The 18,072-nt window shown below is 38.8% G+C and overlaps 9 protein-coding genes across 9 annotated transcripts; 5 read left to right on the top strand and 4 right to left on the bottom strand.

Moving 5' to 3' along the window:
* On the top strand, window positions 1-692 carry WALSEDRAFT_34255 (hypothetical protein; the record flags this gene model as incomplete). The annotated part of the gene is made up of 1 exon (XM_006960756.1): window positions 1-692. A coding segment is annotated over one exon (609 nt), but the record flags the coding sequence as incomplete, so codon positions are not given.
* A 300-nt stretch (window positions 693-992) lies between these two features.
* On the bottom strand, window positions 993-1,952 carry WALSEDRAFT_66641 (hypothetical protein; the record flags this gene model as incomplete). Its single annotated transcript, XM_006960755.1, has 1 exon — window positions 993-1,952. The coding sequence occupies one exon, from the start codon at window positions 1,950-1,952 to the stop codon at window positions 993-995; it is 960 nt and encodes a 319-aa protein (XP_006960817.1).
* Window positions 1,953-4,626: 2,674 nt separating this feature from the next.
* WALSEDRAFT_61620 (hypothetical protein) lies at window positions 4,627-5,275 on the top strand. The gene has a single exon (XM_006960754.1). It carries the CDS (start codon window positions 4,684-4,686, stop codon window positions 4,906-4,908), a length of 225 nt encoding a protein of 74 aa, XP_006960816.1. The 5' UTR covers window positions 4,627-4,683; the 3' UTR covers window positions 4,909-5,275.
* A 184-nt stretch (window positions 5,276-5,459) lies between these two features.
* Window positions 5,460-8,211, top strand: WALSEDRAFT_61619 (hypothetical protein). The gene is made up of 2 exons (XM_006960752.1): window positions 5,460-6,297; window positions 6,344-8,211. Exons 1-2 carry the CDS (start codon window positions 5,552-5,554, stop codon window positions 6,450-6,452), a joined length of 855 nt encoding a protein of 284 aa, XP_006960814.1. The 5' UTR covers window positions 5,460-5,551; the 3' UTR covers window positions 6,453-8,211.
* Window positions 6,487-8,191, bottom strand: WALSEDRAFT_34251 (calcium/proton exchanger). Its single transcript, XM_006960753.1, has 2 exons — window positions 6,905-8,191; window positions 6,487-6,857 (listed from the first exon to the last, which is right to left on the bottom strand). The coding sequence occupies exons 1-2, from the start codon at window positions 8,181-8,183 to the stop codon at window positions 6,616-6,618; spliced, it is 1,521 nt and encodes a 506-aa protein (XP_006960815.1). The 5' UTR covers window positions 8,184-8,191; the 3' UTR covers window positions 6,487-6,615.
* A 58-nt stretch (window positions 8,212-8,269) lies between the features above and the next one.
* WALSEDRAFT_49459 (SKN1-domain-containing protein) lies at window positions 8,270-9,988 on the bottom strand (the record flags this gene model as incomplete). Its single annotated transcript, XM_006960751.2, has 4 exons — window positions 9,349-9,988; window positions 8,734-9,297; window positions 8,390-8,685; window positions 8,270-8,342 (listed from the first exon to the last, which is right to left on the bottom strand). The coding sequence occupies exons 1-4, from the start codon at window positions 9,931-9,933 to the stop codon at window positions 8,270-8,272; spliced, it is 1,518 nt and encodes a 505-aa protein (XP_006960813.1). The 5' UTR covers window positions 9,934-9,988.
* A 960-nt stretch (window positions 9,989-10,948) lies between these two features.
* Window positions 10,949-14,324, top strand: WALSEDRAFT_70839 (antiviral helicase; the record flags this gene model as incomplete). Its single annotated transcript, XM_006960750.1, has 4 exons — window positions 10,949-11,533; window positions 11,582-12,376; window positions 12,424-12,507; window positions 12,553-14,324. 4 exons carry the CDS (start codon window positions 10,949-10,951, stop codon window positions 14,290-14,292), a joined length of 3,204 nt encoding a protein of 1,067 aa, XP_006960812.1. The 3' UTR covers window positions 14,293-14,324.
* A 13-nt stretch (window positions 14,325-14,337) lies between these two features.
* Window positions 14,338-18,056, bottom strand: WALSEDRAFT_61617 (hypothetical protein). The gene is made up of 4 exons (XM_006960749.1): window positions 16,805-18,056; window positions 16,698-16,758; window positions 15,611-16,649; window positions 14,338-15,564 (listed from the first exon to the last, which is right to left on the bottom strand). The coding sequence occupies exons 1-4, from the start codon at window positions 16,887-16,889 to the stop codon at window positions 14,482-14,484; spliced, it is 2,268 nt and encodes a 755-aa protein (XP_006960811.1). The 5' UTR covers window positions 16,890-18,056; the 3' UTR covers window positions 14,338-14,481.
* Window positions 16,637-18,056, top strand: WALSEDRAFT_61616 (SET domain-containing protein). The gene is made up of 2 exons (XM_006960748.1): window positions 16,637-17,164; window positions 17,227-18,056. Exons 1-2 carry the CDS (start codon window positions 16,928-16,930, stop codon window positions 18,019-18,021), a joined length of 1,032 nt encoding a protein of 343 aa, XP_006960810.1. The 5' UTR covers window positions 16,637-16,927; the 3' UTR covers window positions 18,022-18,056.
* Window positions 18,057-18,072: the final 16 nt, after the last annotated feature.

Raw genomic sequence — 18,072 nt, 5'->3', positions numbered from 1 at the left:
GAAAGGAAGAGAAGGAACCATAGTCCAATTGAACTGGATCCCAGGACATACGGGCATCTATGGTAACGAACTAGCTGACAGAACAGCCAACAAGGGAAGGACAAAATGTAATCATTACACCAACATTGACTTCACACTTAGTACTTCATACTCAGCAATGCGACGCAGAATGCGTGAACATTATACAGCTCCACTGAAAATCGAAGCTTCGAAATTGTCAGTCATCAAGTCCAATACCTCAAAAACATCAGCCGGAAAGCTGACAGCTGCGAAAACTGCTAAGATCCTCAATGAACTACCCAGAGCGACACGGTGCCTAGCAACCCAGCTACGTACAGGTCACTTCCCTACGACTAAGTCATACCGATACCGATTCAAGCTAATCGACTCACCGAAATGCAGGACGTGCGGCATAGATGATAGCATCTCGCATAGAATATTTATATGTAGAAGACACATAATGGCAAGAATCACCTTGCGAAGAAAGATAACCAAGATCAACATTCGGTTCGAATTAGGTCCAATGCTCAGGAACGCACAAGCTCTTCAAGTCCTTTACGAGTTTTTCAAACCACAATTGACTACGTACCCAAGATACTCCGGTGGTTCGGCGTAATCGAGAAAATTCCCGGACACGCAAATCATCAAGACATTTTACGACACTAGTCAAGAAACGCTTTTCACCAATTCAATACACCATTCAAATCCTCATGCTTTAAGAATTATTGATGGACGCAGTTTAACTTTGTATCGTCTTAACAATATATTTAGATTTCATCATCATCATCATCATTGTTGGGTTGTGAATATCAAACGCGCTTTATTATTGGTGTTGGTTCGTAAATATAAATCATGCTTATTATAGGTTGTGAAAAATATTTTACGTTATATATGTATATATGTTATGTTATTATTATTGTTTTTTTCCTTTTTTTCTCGATCCTACTAATGCACAGGTATTTATATATAACAACCATTAATATCCCCAAACATTAAAATTGATACGGATAGCCATAATCCCAACAAGGGTCTATACCGCTATACACAGAATCAACATCATTAGCTAAATCTGAGTTATCTGATACAAACAATTTAGCCGTTGACACCTTTGAAGGGCCATCATAAATGCCTAAGCATACCGTTGAACTTATATAGTCATAAGGGTAGTAGGGGTAGTTCGGATCGCCCCTCATAAATGCTGCAGCTATTTCTGAAGATAACTGTCCCTTGGCGTCTGGATTATACACAAATTGGTCCATATTACCTCTATCCCAAGTGACGTAGTACATATCCATATAATATGGGACACTATCCCGAGTCCGTGCACTGCTATTAAGATGTGAAGCAGCAGTGACCGGCCTTACGTAAGGTACTCCCTTATTATTTTCTCCATATAGTAAGAGATAACGATCGCCATTAAAAGAGTAATCCATGATAATATCTCCTGGCTTAAGGTCCAAATCAAATAAAGTAAGGTCCTCTTCTTCTCTCCTTTTACCTTGGCTAGGAGGTGAGTAGGTTGAATGGATAACCATTTCGCTAGTTTGGCCACTACTCCCTAACAATAAGACAGGTGGGTTGTCACGTGTAGTTACAAACCCTCCTCCTATTTTGTAGATCCCGTAAACACCAAATATAACTCCTGCTACATTTGCTGTTATACAGCCTTCCAAACTGTTACGGGTGCCATCTTGCTCTTTAGCACAAAACCCTTCTGCCCTCTGATTAGCTAAAGTTGCCATAAATAAAGATGCCATGCCAGCTCCCATCCCAGGTGACACACCATTCTGGAGTCCTGGTATAGGCCATGTTATACCTGTTTCAGCATCACCCTGGCGTGTCTGATGTTCTTCAGAACTGGCATAGACATATGAGGACCACGGAAGAATAACTAGCAAGAGAGAGGGCAACACAGCTCCAGCTAAGATCTTAGGGAATGTGGGAAATAACATCCTTTTCTTGTTGTTTAAAAGTTTTTTTTTCTATCGTTTGTGTACAAGATGGTCCTCTTATATAGTCTTCACTGTCCGCATGTTCCTTATTGCCCTCTTAATGATTCCGCATTCGGCGTTCCTATTATTTATTACCTTGGTACCTAGCAACTAAATGGCACCCTATGTTCTTCCTTGTTTATATATTCTGACATTATGACAGCATGTTTGACAATATCTATGAGAATATGGATCCAGAGACTGGATGTACAGTGTCATTTAGTTGCTAGGTACCAAGGTAATAATAGGAACGCCGAATGCGGAATCATTAAGAGGGCAATAAGGAACATGCGGACAATGAGGATATATAAGGGGACACATCTTGTACATAAACAATCATCTGAACGATCTTTTATATATGCAAAAAATATATAAGTATATATAAATAATAGGTCAGAACCGGCGCTGCCATTAGAGTAGTGATTATATATGATCATAATTTAGTGTATTTATACTTCGCAATCAGTAATAAGGCGTGTTTAATATTTACGTTCCAACAATATCAGCCATGATGATGGAATCTAAATTTATCGTTAAAACGATACAAAGTTTTTACTGCGTCCAATAGTACTCCTAGCGTTAGGATTATTTTTATTTTTGAGTTTGTAAGGTTCAGTTGGAAGCGTTTCTTGATTGGAGTCATAAATTTTGAAGAGCCTGATATTAGAAAAGGTAGACTACCAATCTATGTTGGAGAGTACATGTCAAGAAGGAACCCATTTGATCAGGATTAGCAACTAAAAGTGCATTCCATCTTAGGGTTTTCTTTTTCTGTCACCAAAAATTGTAGACTTGACGATATTCGTTACATTCTTTGCTGTGGTGACCCCTGAGTAACATAATCAACATCTTTAGATAATTTCACTTGAGCAGAGACCAGTGAAAATAAGATTGCAAATAGCCATAAAGATAATGAAATAGTATTCTTTGAACCCATCGTAAACCTTAACTTGAGAGATGATGTACAACAATGCTATAAGATCCAATAGGAATAATATCCTTCCCAGGTTCCTCGCTGTAATTATGTTAACTATATTTACTATTTTGAATATAGGTATAACAAAATGATAAGAGGGGTCGGGATACGAGCAACCTTAAATAGTCCTCTTTTTCATCATTTTTAAAAAAAATTTGGAAAATTTAACAATTTTATTACATTAAATTGGAGCATTACGATTCCGTCAGTACGTAGACAATATCTACGACAGTTCTATTGTTGATGTTTAAGAATGCTCTACTGTGATTCGGTTCCTGAACTCATCATGTTTTGATGAATAGTCTTACCCAGACAAGTGCTGAAAGGACACTTCGAGAATAGAAATTGTGTAGCAACCTAGACTATGGTACCATGGTTACATTTCAAACTTCTGTTGGATTTCATTATGCTTGCGAGTGCTACTTTCCCGTCCGCCAGATGGTTCGGAAGTATTCAACTCTGCCGCGTTGTCTCAAATTACTAAGTAGTTATCTTCTGCAGGCGCACATGGAGACTGTTCTTTGATAAAGCAATTTATAGAGAATTGGTCTGTAGATATAAAACACGCTATACTATCAGTTGTGAAATATAAATACCCCATATAATGATCATTTAGATAACTTTTAGGTACAGGATTATCCTCTTTGATAAATTTTACTGTCCGCTTGTTCCTTATTGTGCTTTTATACCTTACTGTCCTCATATTACTGTATATATATTCGTACACAGTAAGTGTAACGCTGCATGTTCAGCCTCTGTATCTGCATTCTGACATAGAGTGTGATATTCTATGAAGGATTAGTCAGTGGGGACTGGGTATGATCATGAGAGAACAAGAAAAAAAAAGACCAGAAGTATTACCTTGAAGAATTGAAGATGATAAAATCCAGTTCCTTGAAAAGGCGTCCAGAGATCTAAATTACCATGACCTCATAGAGGATATCGTTAAAAATTTATGATGTCAATATCACGATTTATCCACCAGTCAAAGTATTCAATTACGGAATGTAAAAAGCAAAAAATAAATAGAAATAATTCAGATAAAGATTGGACACTAGTAATAGACTTGTTGCATTGTATCGATTACACGTTCTGCTAATATCGTTTGGAATCAGTCATAAAAATTATCCTATACGCTCTGGGATAGCGAGGTTATATATATACTCATTAGATTTCTCATCGGATCGGGTCATTCGGAATTATTAAAATCTGGTTAATTGAAAAAGATAAAACAAAATAAAACAGAAAAAAAAAATCTTCGATATTTATATCCCTCACTATTCTTCTTACTTAACTTAAATCATAATATAATTATGGTATGCTACTCTCAGAAGGAATATTTTGAGCAGCAGTGTTATAATTATATTTCTTTTATACTGCTCATTTTTTTCCTCATTTATTGGTATGACACACGCACAAGACAATATCGTTTCTTTTCCAGAAGGTGAAGGAGAAATAGTTCAACCTAATGTATTTTCGGATCAAGAAGATCGTCTTGGTCCTAACCAAGTGCTCACTCACACCATCGGGGTCATGACTGCCGGTTTTATAGGAATGTCAGGGTATTCTTCCCTAGCAACTTATTTAACACAAGAAATTGTAAACACACCATGCGGTCAAACCCACTGGAGTTTTACCCCAGATGAAGACAAATCCAAGTTTTACCATGGTAATATTTTCATCTATGTCCAGAATGGTTGCGATTGAAAACCTACTATGACAAAGGCGTTGATTTATTTAGCAACCAAAGGTTCTATAGAACAATTGCACAATATGGATAGAGATGCTGGGAAGATATATTATCACCATGGTGACTGTTGGGGAGCGACAGTCACTATAGCTGTTGGAACAGCCGAAGAGCCTGGTGAATATTATGAAGGTGATACCTTTACTCCTAAATCTGATTATAAATGGACAGTGTCTCCGAATATTGACCAATAACCTTCAGAATTTCTTTTGGATCGAGTAAATGTTTCGTAAGGAAGTTGTAATATTATTCGCGAAGCAAATAATCCTAAAATTGTTGAAAATAGTAATGAATAAAACGTAAAATATAAAAATTCATTTAAAATAACTACCATGTTTCTAAGTTTGTTATTCCAACCTCAAGAGTCTAGATGAGTGAACAAAGATGTATCCATATCGTTATGACTGCAGAAACTTCCTTCTAAGGCGATGTTCATTCTTGGGATAATCTTACCATAACTGAATTATTCAATGTATGCTATAGATTCATCTTAAATTATTTCGGCAGTTGACCGGTTTTTCTGTATACGATCTGTGCACGTGACCTCGCCGAAAGTGCAAATAAAGAAACATAATCAGAGTACAGCCTGTGTAATACTCCTATGACGCTTCTGTGGTGTAAAGAATGTTATTTACAATTCCGTCGAATATGCTTATCTATGACGTTAGAGATAAGAAAGCGTATCGGTGAGAGTGCAAAAAACGCTCCATAGAACTAGACATAAATTATAGTGCATCATGTTATTCCAACATACATACAAAAATACTTACATTTGGTTTTATCACATCCAGAATTTACTCTTATCAACATAACGTCGACCATTTCCAAAGAAAGTGTATGATAACTAGTACTGAAATATTCGGACTTCTTAGCGTATTTAGCTGGCTTTGCGCCCAAATACCGCAATGTTATAAAAACTACAGGCTCAAATCGATAGAAGGCCTCAGCCTGGAGTTCATCGTAAGCTGGCTCATAGGCGACCTATTGAATGTGGTAGGATGTATATTTTCCAACCAACTGCGATTCCAATTGGTCTTGTCTATCTGGTTCGTTTTTGTTGATATTATACTCACACAACAATATATCAGCTACAAGGACACTCAAGATGAGAGAGGTAGACCTGTAACAAGGATGCTAACCCATAGACAGACAGTCTCTCTGTCTATCAACCGCGTAGCAACCAGACCACCCTTGACGAACAAAGGAGCTAAACGATCACAAACACATTCCGTACAAAGAACAGGAAGGAGTACAAGTAGAAGCAGGTCTATTGCTAGCCTGCTGATCCTCACAATGACTTTAGGAGTTAGTGCAGCACCGACTATCACACCGTCACAAGTCAATAGCGAGATAAGTGCAACTGTGGGCAAATTGAGCTCGTGGGCTTGCGTCACTTTCTATTTAAGCAGCAGAATGCCACAGATATATTACAATTACCAGAGGAAGTCAGTTGAAGGATTGTCGGTTTACCTTTTTATCTTTGCGTTACTAGGCAATTCATGCTACACATTGTCCATAATGACTTCACCGCAGCTCCACCAATCACGTCCACTGGCTGTAGAATATCTACTGAAGTCACTTCCGTTAGTGCCACCCTACAACTCACTTCCAAACTAACATACATATCAGGTTTCTCATAGGTTCATTCGGAACAATACTGTTTGACATCATAATTATATTACAAGTTATCATATACAAGAACAACTACACATCAGAAGAGCGACAACCATTATTATAAGACTATACCATCACACCAGCACATCATTTGCAATACCACTTTGTAAATTATGTATAAAAGTTTAAGACAGAGTTGATAAACAGAGTAGAAATTGAGTAATTTACAGATCAGTGTTCTCTTGCGGGTCATCAAAGTTGCGTTTTATGGAGACTATGTAAAACAATCATGTCATACAGGTGATGAACTCGAACGTGTCGGATTTTGGGAAGTACCAGAACACCAAAGCAATGATGAGGTAACTACCAAGTAAGACACAACCACTCAACCAATGACTTCTACCATCTTCGATAGCGAATCTTGCTAACAAGATTGATAAAAATAGTACGACTGTTTCCATTGGTTCAAATACTAGAGTGAGTGGTTTCGAGATGATCCAAGCGAGTAGAACAATTAGTGGAATGACAACTAGATGGAGATAAGAAACAAACAGGGAAGTTCTACTATTAACTTACATATAGCGATCTGAACGGTAGATCCCAGAGCGACGGCCAAAGCCAGTTCTTGCTTTCCTTTAGCGGCAGCAATAACAGCTGTGGCGTGCTCCGCAGCATTGCCAACTATTGGCAAAATGATTAGCGAGATCCACTCCTTGGATGCGCTTGTACTATCTGCCAAACCTTGTATTGAATCTACTAGTGCTTCACATGTAAAGTATAATAATATTGTCGTTATAATCAAAATTGCAATACTAGTCCCAATATTCAACCTAGGATGTTCAACTTGACGTTTGTTGTCAATGCGTGGCGTTTCATCGCACTTTGTTGAACCGGAGTAGGTTGATGTTGAAGTCATGAGCGGCGTAGCTATAATAGGGGCAGTTCTAGCCCTTTTTAATTGCGGTCGTTTGAAGCCAGCTTCTAAATCGTCAGATAATGAAGTTACATGTGCTTGCGTTGTGCTATCTGGATGAGTTGGAGAGATTAAACCATCATCTTCAACGTGATCCAAGAATTCTTCTTGATGGGTATAAAAGGTGAAAGTCATATAGCATAAATAAATAAATATCAGAATGATAGATGTACCTCTAGACATCTGTAAGATAAAAGACTTTTCCGAAGTAGGATTTTCTGGAAATTTATCACCGAGGATTGTATGGAATGCTAGGGGGATCATGAGGGACATTACTGATAACATCAATAGGCTGGTATTGAGTGATGCGGGAAGTTGTTTGAAAGACTGTTGGCTGAACTTTATACCGCCAGCAATGAATGACATTCCAAGCACGAGGAGAATGTTGGAAAGTAAACCACCGAGTAAAGAAGACTGAACTATAGATAATTCACATCTAACTAAAGCGAGTACTGCGATGATAATTTCAACTAAATTTCCAAGCGTGGCGTTGAGCAAACCACCGAGGGGTACTGACGTACGCAAGGCGATCTCTTCAGTGCCAAATGAAAGCAAAGCGGCTAATGGTACGACACCAAGTATGGAGGTGACGAAAGTACCGATATCGGTGATGTGTATTTGATGAAGTGCCCAGCTAATTGGAGCTGAGATTAAAAGAATGTTGAGCCAACTGTAACAGATAGTATTTCTAATAGATTCGACGTATCCTGGGACTGGTGCCACTGGATATGCAGGTGTGATAAACGCTCTAAAAGTAAGAGGTCTACGGAAGGGCGATGACGAACTACTCGGCGGTTTGAGATCGTCGTCGTCGCTGTTTAATTGCTTGTCGTTATTACTACTACCATGCGAGTTGTTTCTCTTGAAAAAGCCTGAGATCATGAACGTATGTGAGAACTGTTCTGCTGTCGTCATCCATCGCGGTCATAGAGTAAATAAAAATAAAATAAATTAATTATTACAAATTACTAGCATTCACCTAAGAACCTATTCTTTGGGAATTCTTGTCCGTAGTCATCGACAAATGTTGTCATATTTGGGCTATCAACGTTGTTAATCATAACACAGCAAATTAATTTTTCACTCACTTTTGATATGCCTCCTTGAAGTGCTCTATGTAGTTTGAAGTTGGTCTATTCTTTGGATCACAGCCGAGATTAATGCTGCCTTCTGGTTGATATACTCTCACCCAGTCGACATACATGATGGCCGGGAAGACGAGCTCGTCGAAGTTTACATCACCAAAGTTCTTGGAGATACCCAAGTTGAGAATTATATACATTGGCTCCTCACTGATAGTTCTTTGTCCAATTTTCGCGACTGGATCAGGTCCCATCGCACTACCAAAGATTGTCCAGGTTTCCTCACCATCTGAAGCCCATGTCTGCGTAATTAATAAGTATATCCAATGAAAACCTTAGATATTACTCACAATATGACCGTTGTTACCACTTTCAAACTCAATACCATACTCAGAATAGCAACTACCATTAGGAGTTGGATTAGTTCCACTATAGCACGCTTGATTTGTCGTGGCCAAACTAGATGTTGCCTGCTGGAATACACCTCCCAAGTAGGAGTTTATTTCAGCTTCGTCATTGTGGAATTCGTAAGTTTTACCCTTCTGATCGATAAACTGGTAGTTGGCGTTGAAAGGCGCCCATTGTGCAGACTGAGACACTTGACCAGTCCTAGATGCAATTTCAACTTGAGCTTCAAAGACATCAATTTCAGGTGCGGCACGTCCAACAAACTCTCCTGTTTTGCTATCTATCGGACCTGGGTGAACTTCACCAGGACAAGTACATCTCGAAAGACGCTGACCAGGGAGGTACGAAAGAGCACCTTCATCGTACTCACTACCTACCTCGTGATTCGCAACGGCAGTGGGTTGACCTTGGTATGTCTGATTAGCTACAGTACCAACATCACAACTATCATAAGAGTATGGCCACAATCCTTCTAATGATGCACCATATGCAGCTCTACCGAGGTTCTACGAAGTCATTGTTAAGATTGTGTGTCGGCGAAATTTTGAACGACTTACACCCATTGTCCAGAAAGCAGGCCACAAACCCCAAACATCACTTGTGCCAGGTAAGGCAATACTAGCTGACAGATAGGCATTATCTGAGAAACAGAATTTGTTCCATGTTGTAATCATACCACCAGCGAAATCCAAATCATGAGTTTCCCTTTCATCAAGAGTGATAGCGAGTTTACCTTCTGTAGTCGTTACTTGTTGAGGTGAATACCATTCCAAATTGTTTGTACCCCAATAGTGCAGATCAACGGCTTCCCAATAAGGATCTTCACCTGGGTAGAATGTCCGTCCATCGACATTAAATTCATCAGAAAATACCAATACTTGCTTTTTGCCATCGAAACCTGTGCGATGATGTACTGATTCTGGAGTGTCTGGGTCGATCATACCAAAATTTATACTGTATTCTGGGATTTGTCCTGTTGCATTAATACCGCCTAAACCGTAAGAGCCACCAGTATCTGTATCTCGCTTTCTGAATGCTTCCAGAAGAGGGTATCCAGCGCTTTTATATCTTAAGATATGCTTTTGTAACCGCAAGAGACTCACAATAACATTAATAGAGCACCAGCGATAATAGAAACGCATCCCAAATTCATAATACCTCGAACTGTAAAGGCATGCCCAGATCTATCGAGTTTTCTACGCCTATGTTAACAGAAAAACTTATATGGTCGCAAGTCATACCTCGCTGTCTAAAACATCCAAGTTAGACTGTAAGCGCCATACCGTAAAGTATACTCACACCAGGATCATGCATATCATCGTCGTCTTCAGCGGATGTGTGATCAATACTCCACCATTCCTAATAATGGTAAGATAACTCCTTTAGTCTTAAAATAAGCGTACCGGGTCAGGAGAAGCTGAGTATTGTGCAGGACTGAAAGCAGCACCTGAACGATTTGGAGTGAGACTGCCAGACCGACTGGACAAACTTGAAGGAGAACGCTGCATAGCCTTTAGTGCACAATTAGCTGTATCATCTCATCTAGCATAAATAACTTACTTTGATCTCCTCAGAGGCTACATCAGTGACTCTGACAGACCTAGATGGCCAGTTTATTGCGCTTAAGAGACCCATTATGGCTTTCTAGGGTATTTGAATGATAAGTCAGTGATTAGCAACTGAACGTCAACCTTTGGCGTTATTTTTAATTCATTCTTCAACTGATTTAGTTTTGGTATGAAGACGCGTCTGGCTTTGATTTTTGTAAGGCACGTAGAATAATGAAATGAACTGCGCCTGCGGGTGTTATTATGGTAGTGATTGATTACTTGGCAATTCAATACAGTTTATGTACTCGATTTGATAGTGCATCTTTGAGTATCATACTAACAATCTCGTTCAGAATATTGATATCGTTCTTTGGAGATCTGTAACATATGAAGAGTGTAGAAGTCTAATATAATCTCAAATATATTACATCTCTGATATTATCCATATATCTTCAATTCTCAGTACTAGTGAAAACACAAACACACCAGTTTGATTAGAACACTGGAAAGAGTATTGTATACTATAAATAAAATAAATCCTAATAATTTAGTTGAGTATGCACCATCGCTTGTTTCTTTCTTTCTACTCTACTACCATCTCATCACGATGGAAGAAGACTTGTTCGACGTCTTTGATGGGCCATCTGAGCCAATAGAATTAACACAGAGTGCTAGTAAGCGTGCACACTCGGAAGAATCTCAATCAAATTCAAAGAAGACGAAAACTGGAGATAATAAGAGAGATCCAGAAGAAAAACCTACAGAAGAGCAAAATAAAAGAGATGACGATATTTACAACAGAGATCAAGAGCTTGTACCTGTTGAATTAGCAGATGAGGTTGAAACTGAAGCCACAAGAGAAGTCGCTGCAAACGCCGGTTTGGCGGGTACAACAGAGGAAGGAGATGCAGCTGGTCAGATATCCCTCCAACATCAAGTTAGGCATAGAGTAGCATTGCCGCCAAATTACCCCTACGTCCCTATCTCCCAGCATGTACCAGCCAAGGAACCAGCGAGATCGTATCCATTCACTTTGGATCCTTTCCAGCGTGTTTCAGTAAACTCAATAGAAAGAGACGAAAGTGTACTCGTATCTGCGCACACAAGTGCTGGTAAAACTGTTGTCGCGGAATATGCAATCGCACAGTGTTTGAAGCGTGGTGAAAGAGTCGTATATACGTCTCCAATAAAGGTGTGTAGAAATTGCGCTTTAGATTCGTCTTCCTAACCAGCTGATTAGGCACTTTCAAACCAAAAATACAGAGAAATGTTGGCAGACTTTGGTGATGTCGGTTTGATGACTGGTGATGTTACGATAAATCCCTCAGCAAGTTGTTTAGTTATGACAACAGAAATTTTGCGATCAATGTTGTATAGAGGTTCTGAAATCATGAGAGAAGTTTCCTGGGTTATCTTCGATGAAATTCATTACATGAGAGACAAGGAGAGGGGTGTTGTTTGGGAAGAAACCATTATTTTGTTGCCTCACAAAGTTAGATATGTCTTCTTATCAGCTACAATCCCAAATGCTCACGAATTTGCTGCTTGGGTATGTCACACTCACAATCAACCTGTTCATGTTGTATACACAAACTACAGACCAACACCTTTACAACATTACTTGTTCCCGGCTGGTGGTGAAGGTATTCATCTTGTCGTAGATGAGAAAGGTCAATTCAGAGAGGAGAACTTTGTCAAAGCAATGGGGGCACTTATGGACGCTGGTGGAGAAGCTCCAGCAGATGCAGCGAAGGGTAAATCCTCAAAGAAGGGTACCAAGAAGGGTGGTAACAAAGACCAGTCAGATATCTACAAAATTGTCAAGATGATCATGATGAGGAACTACAACCCTGTTATTGTTTTCGCTTTCAGTAAAAGAGAGTGCGAGAATCTTGCTTTGCAAATGTCAAAATTGGAATTCAACAGTGATCAAGAACGTGATATGGTTAGTAAGGTCTTCACGAACGCCATCGCGAACCTCAACGATGAGGATAAGAATCTTCCACAAATACAACAGATATTACCGTTATTGAGAGTAAGTTGTGTCACAGTAGATGGAACTTTGTTGTTAACGTACAATAGCGTGGTATTGGTATTCACCATGGTGGTCTTCTTCCAATTCTCAAAGAAACAATAGAAATCCTTTTCCAAGAGGGTCTTTTGAAGGTGAGCGTTTATATCATCGGTATAGCATTTTTAACACCCAACTAGGTACTATTTGCCACTGAAACCTTCTCAATTGGTTTGAACATGCCTGCAAAGACCGTAGTATTCACAAACGTCAGAAAATTCGATGGTAAAGACTTCAGAACGCTCACCGGTGGTGAATATATTCAAATGTCAGGTAGAGCGGGTAGAAGAGGTCTTGATGATAGAGGTATCGTTATCATGATGTGTGATGAGAAGCTCGAACCAACAAACGCAAAGGGAATGGTTAAAGGTGAAGCTGACAGACTGGATTCAGCTTTCCATTTGGGCTACAACATGATATTAAATTTGATGCGTGTTGAAGGTATCTCACCTGAGTACATGTTGAATAGATGTTTCTATCAACATCAACAAACTCAATCAGTTCCACAACTTGAAAAGGAGCTCAAGGAATGGGAAGCTGAAAGAAACAACATAGTTGTGCCTGAAGAGACAGCTATCACCGAATATTATAATCTTAAGAAACAATTGGAAGATTTCAGCAGCGATATCAGACAAGCACAGAATCTTCCTCAATACGCACTTCCATTCTTGCAGCCAGGTAGACTTGTGAAAGTAAGACATCAAGATTTGAACTTTGGCTGGGGTGTGGTTGTGAATTACAATAAGAGGGTCGGACCAGCAAAAAAACCATTACCAGCTGATACGAAGCCACAAGAAACTTATATTGTTGATGTACTCTTAAACTGTGCTTCTGGATCAAGTGTGCCAAAAGATCGTAACTCTAACAACTCGGATCAATCATTAACATTCAAACCATGTCCAACTGGTGAAAAGGGTGAAGCTATGGTTGTACCAGTGTTGCTCTCAACTCTCGATGGTATCAGTCATATTAGATTATTCTTACCAAAAGACCTCAGACCAGCTCAAGCAAAGGAGCAAGCTTACAAGAGTGTCAGAGAAGTTCAAAAGCGTTTCCCTAAGGGTGTCGCAATGCTCGATCCTGTTGAAAATATGAATATTAAAGATGAAGGTTTCAAGAAATTAATAAATAGAGTTGCAATTCTTGAAACTAAAATTAAGGAGAACAAATTAACATCAGACGAAAGACTAGATGAGATTTATCAAGCATACCTTAACAAACTCAACATAATCAACAAAGTTAAGGAAACAAAGAAGAAAATTCAAACTACTCAAGATGTTATACAACTTGATGAACTTAAATGTCGTAAGAGAGTCTTGAGGAGGTTGGGATTCACTTCACAATCTGATGTTATTGAGATGAAAGGAAGAGTTGCATGTGAAATTAGTACAGGTGATGAATTATTACTCACGGAGATGATATTCAATGGCGTATTTAATCAATTAACATCTGAACAATGCGCAGCACTTCTTAGTTGCTTCGTATTTGATGAAAAATCTGAAGCAAACCAAACCTTGGATAATGAATTAAAAGCACCTTTACATGTACTTCAAGAAGGTGCAAGAAGGATAGCAAAAGTTTCATTAGAATCTAAACTTACATTTGATGAAGAAGTTTACGTTCGTTCATTTAAGGTTGAACTTATGAATGTCGTTATGGAATGGTGTAAAGGAAAAACATTCGCACATTTATGTACACTCACAGATGTATTCGAAGGTTCTATAATTAGAGCTTTTAGAAGATTACAAGAATTACTTCGTCAAATGGCATCAGCAGCAAACGCGATTGGTAATAATGATCTTAAGGAGAAGTTCGAAAAAGCTTTGGAATTAGTTGATAGACCGAACTCAGTTGTTAGCTGTCAATCATTGTACCTTTAATTTATATATTTTCATTTATTAGTCATGCATAGAATTCTTTTACAAAATTAACGGGAACCGAAAGGTAGAAGATATAAAAAAATCAATCCGTGTATGTATTGGATAAATGCTAGAAAACATGTGTTGATTACTAAAAAATACGTTCGTAATATCATATATACATTCATGCACATAGTTGAGATAGTCCAGCTACCAGTATTGTTCAGATAAACCACTGAGGCCTTCTTGCATTCTTGCAAATGTCCTTGAAGCTGTGAGCATACCTCTTAAATCCATACCCTTAATCTTGTCACTAAAACCTCGTCTACCTGGACGTGGAACATTCGCAGAATACTGTTGTTGTGGAGGTGTAACAAAATTAAAGAAAAGTGAGGTCTCTGGTGATAAAATATTCAACAACAGTTGTGCTAACCAGAAGAATGGAAGTGGTTCACTAACATATGGTGGTTTACTATCCTTTGGCGTGGTAGTAGTACCATAGTCTAAGAAATCCTTAGTTGGTGATGGTTCGTAACTAGTTGGTGGACTATCGGAAGGTGTTGTGGAACCACTAAAGTCAAAGCTATTATTATTTGAATCACTATAATTCCGACTGGATGAACTTTGATTTGAGTAAATTACAGAATTTGATTGATGCTGATACTGTTGTTGTTGCTGTTGTTGTTGTTGTTGTGAGACTTGATCAACGTATGTCTTTTGCTTCTGACAGAGTAAATCAAAGTCATAACCTTTTCTCCAATTTATGAGTGATGTTCTGAAAGCATAAATAGCTGAGCCTTCAGAGTAACCATTCATATATTTAGATCCAAGGCTACCACCATTTTCTTCACCGATTTCAAGTAAACCTCTTACTATTGAACAAATGATAACATTTCTCGCAAATGGACCTAAAGCTTGTCCGAAATAATTATCATCACCTTGATTAAAGAGTACCGCCATTATTTCACCATGTGTGGGCGTTCTTGGTGTTGTATCAATTAATTTTGCCCAGCTCTGAGCATTTGGTGCCATCCAAAGTTTATCATTAGCAGGTAAAGGTACATGGTCAATCTCATCGATTCTTAATGTTGGCTTTTTGTTGGTTGCTATTGAATTAACAAGATCTGTAAGGTATATTATGAAAATCGCTCTACGTTTTTGTTCGTCATTAATCCAACTCTTCCAAGCAAGGTATATTGAAGCTTTTGAACGCTCGCCCATGTAAGAAAGCTTCGGTTTGTTTGGATTGACCCATGCTGAATTTGGATGTAACATGCCTGCATTTCTCGCTGCCTGTGGTTGTGTTAGTGTAATTCATTTGACGACAACATCCACTCACCTCACAAATGAAAGCAAAGCCTCCATTTATACCATTCCAAATATTACTACTTGAGTCTTCCTCAAGGATAACCGGAGCATAGTAGATTAACAAAGCCATAACCAAACCGATGAGATCAGATTGAGCAGTTTTACTTGATCTGTTTGACAAACTACCATGAATCATAGCAATCTTTTCATGTCTGACAACTTCTTTAACGATGCCAGTTTGTTCAGCTGCACTTTTACCAGGTTTATTATTTAACTCTGCATCGGAGAGATGATCGATAGATTGATTTTTAGCTTTCAATGTTTTTGGAGTGTTTCCACCTGTACTACATAAAGCGAATGCTACACAAACGCTAGTCTCCGATAATTTGAAAGAAGGCATGTGAATTAAAGGTAAATGTACGTTGGTAGTTTGGAGTGCATTTGAGCATAACTTTGATAGTTGATGTAAAGGAGGTAAGTTCCAATGAGCGATACTGTAAGGACCTGCGAATCTTTCAGCAGGTAGATAGAATCTATCAGAAATTTCATTATGTGATGGATTGAGTGGTAAACCGAAACCTTGACTAACAGTATCATACTCAATTCTTCGTATTGTTTTTTCAGGACCAAGTACATCGAAATTGTAAGGTTGTACCGCGTTTATATCAACTGGTGCTTGCTGATTGAAATTCAAACTGAGTGCGTTATCGGTTGGTGTTTCGGAGTAGATATCGGCGGTATAATTTAAATCTGGACCAATAGAAGGATAATCGAAGTCGGTTGGTATACTTGTAACTTGGCTATCATCATTACCAAGTAAACTACCGATACTGTCAAAAATGCTGAAATTCTGTGTGCCATTGAGATTTGACAAATCAGGGAAAGTATTCGATGGTTGATAAGAAGTTGTAGGTTTTGGTGGTAACTTGTGTACATACTCGCTATCACTTGGCGAACTAGCTGAGGCATCTGATGAGCTACCCCTTGTTCTACTAGTTGAACTGCTTTTACTTGGGGTTGTTGCGTTTCCATCTGGATGACACCTCCGCCTATGGCGATTGAGAACGTCACTTGATAGTGTGAGATCGGGTAGAGTGGATAGAGCAATATATACTAACCTTCTAGCAAATGATTTATTGCAGTGTGTGCAATGGAACGTTTTACCAGCTTCCTTTTGATCTTTTATTTCATTAAGTAATCTATAGGGGAAATGGGAGTAACTTACGAGCAGATCTTGCGTGTCTACGTAAGAATTCAGCTCTCGAGTAGCTCGTACCACAAATCTCGCAGATGAATTGTTTTGATGACATGGATGTTGATAGAAAAGAGATGTTCTTGGTAAGCGACGATGTACTTTCGGAGCTTTTTAAGAGGCGTCAATAGGAAGCAATTTAGTTACAGTAATAAGCGTACATTCTTCTTTAACGCTGCATCTACTCAATTAGTGGGGTCTTCAACTACACCACATATCGTACCAAGTTTAATTCCCTATATGGTCGCACTCTTGTTAGCTGCTACAAATAATAACGAAAACTGCGATAACATGGACCATATTGTTGCTGACCCTCCACTTGAACTCTACGATGTGAGTGTGCTCTTCTCCTCCGAGGCCACCCGAAAGTTTGGAATGTTGACTGCCTCCACTAGACAAAGAGCGCAGGAATAGCTGTAAGGGCCTCTAGGGATATAAAGAGGGGTGAATTGCTTATTTCTGAATTACCTTTACTCATATGGGAGGAGGGAATGTCTCCGGAACAATTAAGACATTGGACAGATCAATTGACACCTTCAGCACGTCAAACTCTGTTTAATTTGTCTAAACGGTCTGATAAGCTTGCTATAGAAGCTGAAGAGAAGGATAATACAGATGAATCAGCTCGTATACGTTCAGCTAATGGTTTCGATTTGGAACTTCCAGGTATTCCTTTATCATTTCATGGAAAATTACCACCTCAACCAACACGTGCTAGCTTCTTATTTCCTAATATTAGTAGGATAAATCACTCATGTTTACCAAGTTGCGGTCACGCACTCGATTGGACTCGTCTTCGAATGGAGATTTTTGCTATGCGCGATATACATAAAGGTGAAGACATCTCAATAGAGTATCTCCCACAGATGATTACTCTTTCAACTGAAGAAAGGAAAGCGAAATTGCAGACAACATTTGGCTTCAGTTGTGCATGCCAACTCTGCTCAAGTGATAATGAAACAATCGAGCAATCAGATAGACGTAGAAAACAACTTAAGCTATCATCAAGGAATCTCTTTGGCGCTGGCCTTAACAGACAACAAATGGTTGGGGAGTTAGAACGTATGCGTGTGATCCTTCAAGAGGAGGGCTACAAGGTTTTGCCAGAGTTCGAACAAGAGAACATATCAAAAGCCTACGCTGTATTTACTCAAATGCGTTCAAACTTTATTAAACAAGACGAAGAATAATCATTATTTATTTATTTGTACAAAATTTTCATATACAACAATTTCAATTGA

This window comes from Wallemia mellicola (genome assembly GCF_000263375.1).
Source record: "Wallemia mellicola CBS 633.66 unplaced genomic scaffold WALSEscaffold_35, whole genome shotgun sequence".
Taxonomy (NCBI): domain Eukaryota; kingdom Fungi; phylum Basidiomycota; class Wallemiomycetes; order Wallemiales; family Wallemiaceae; genus Wallemia; species Wallemia mellicola.
The sequence above is the reverse complement of the archived record's forward strand: the minus strand, read 5'-3'. Positions and strand labels throughout refer to the sequence as shown.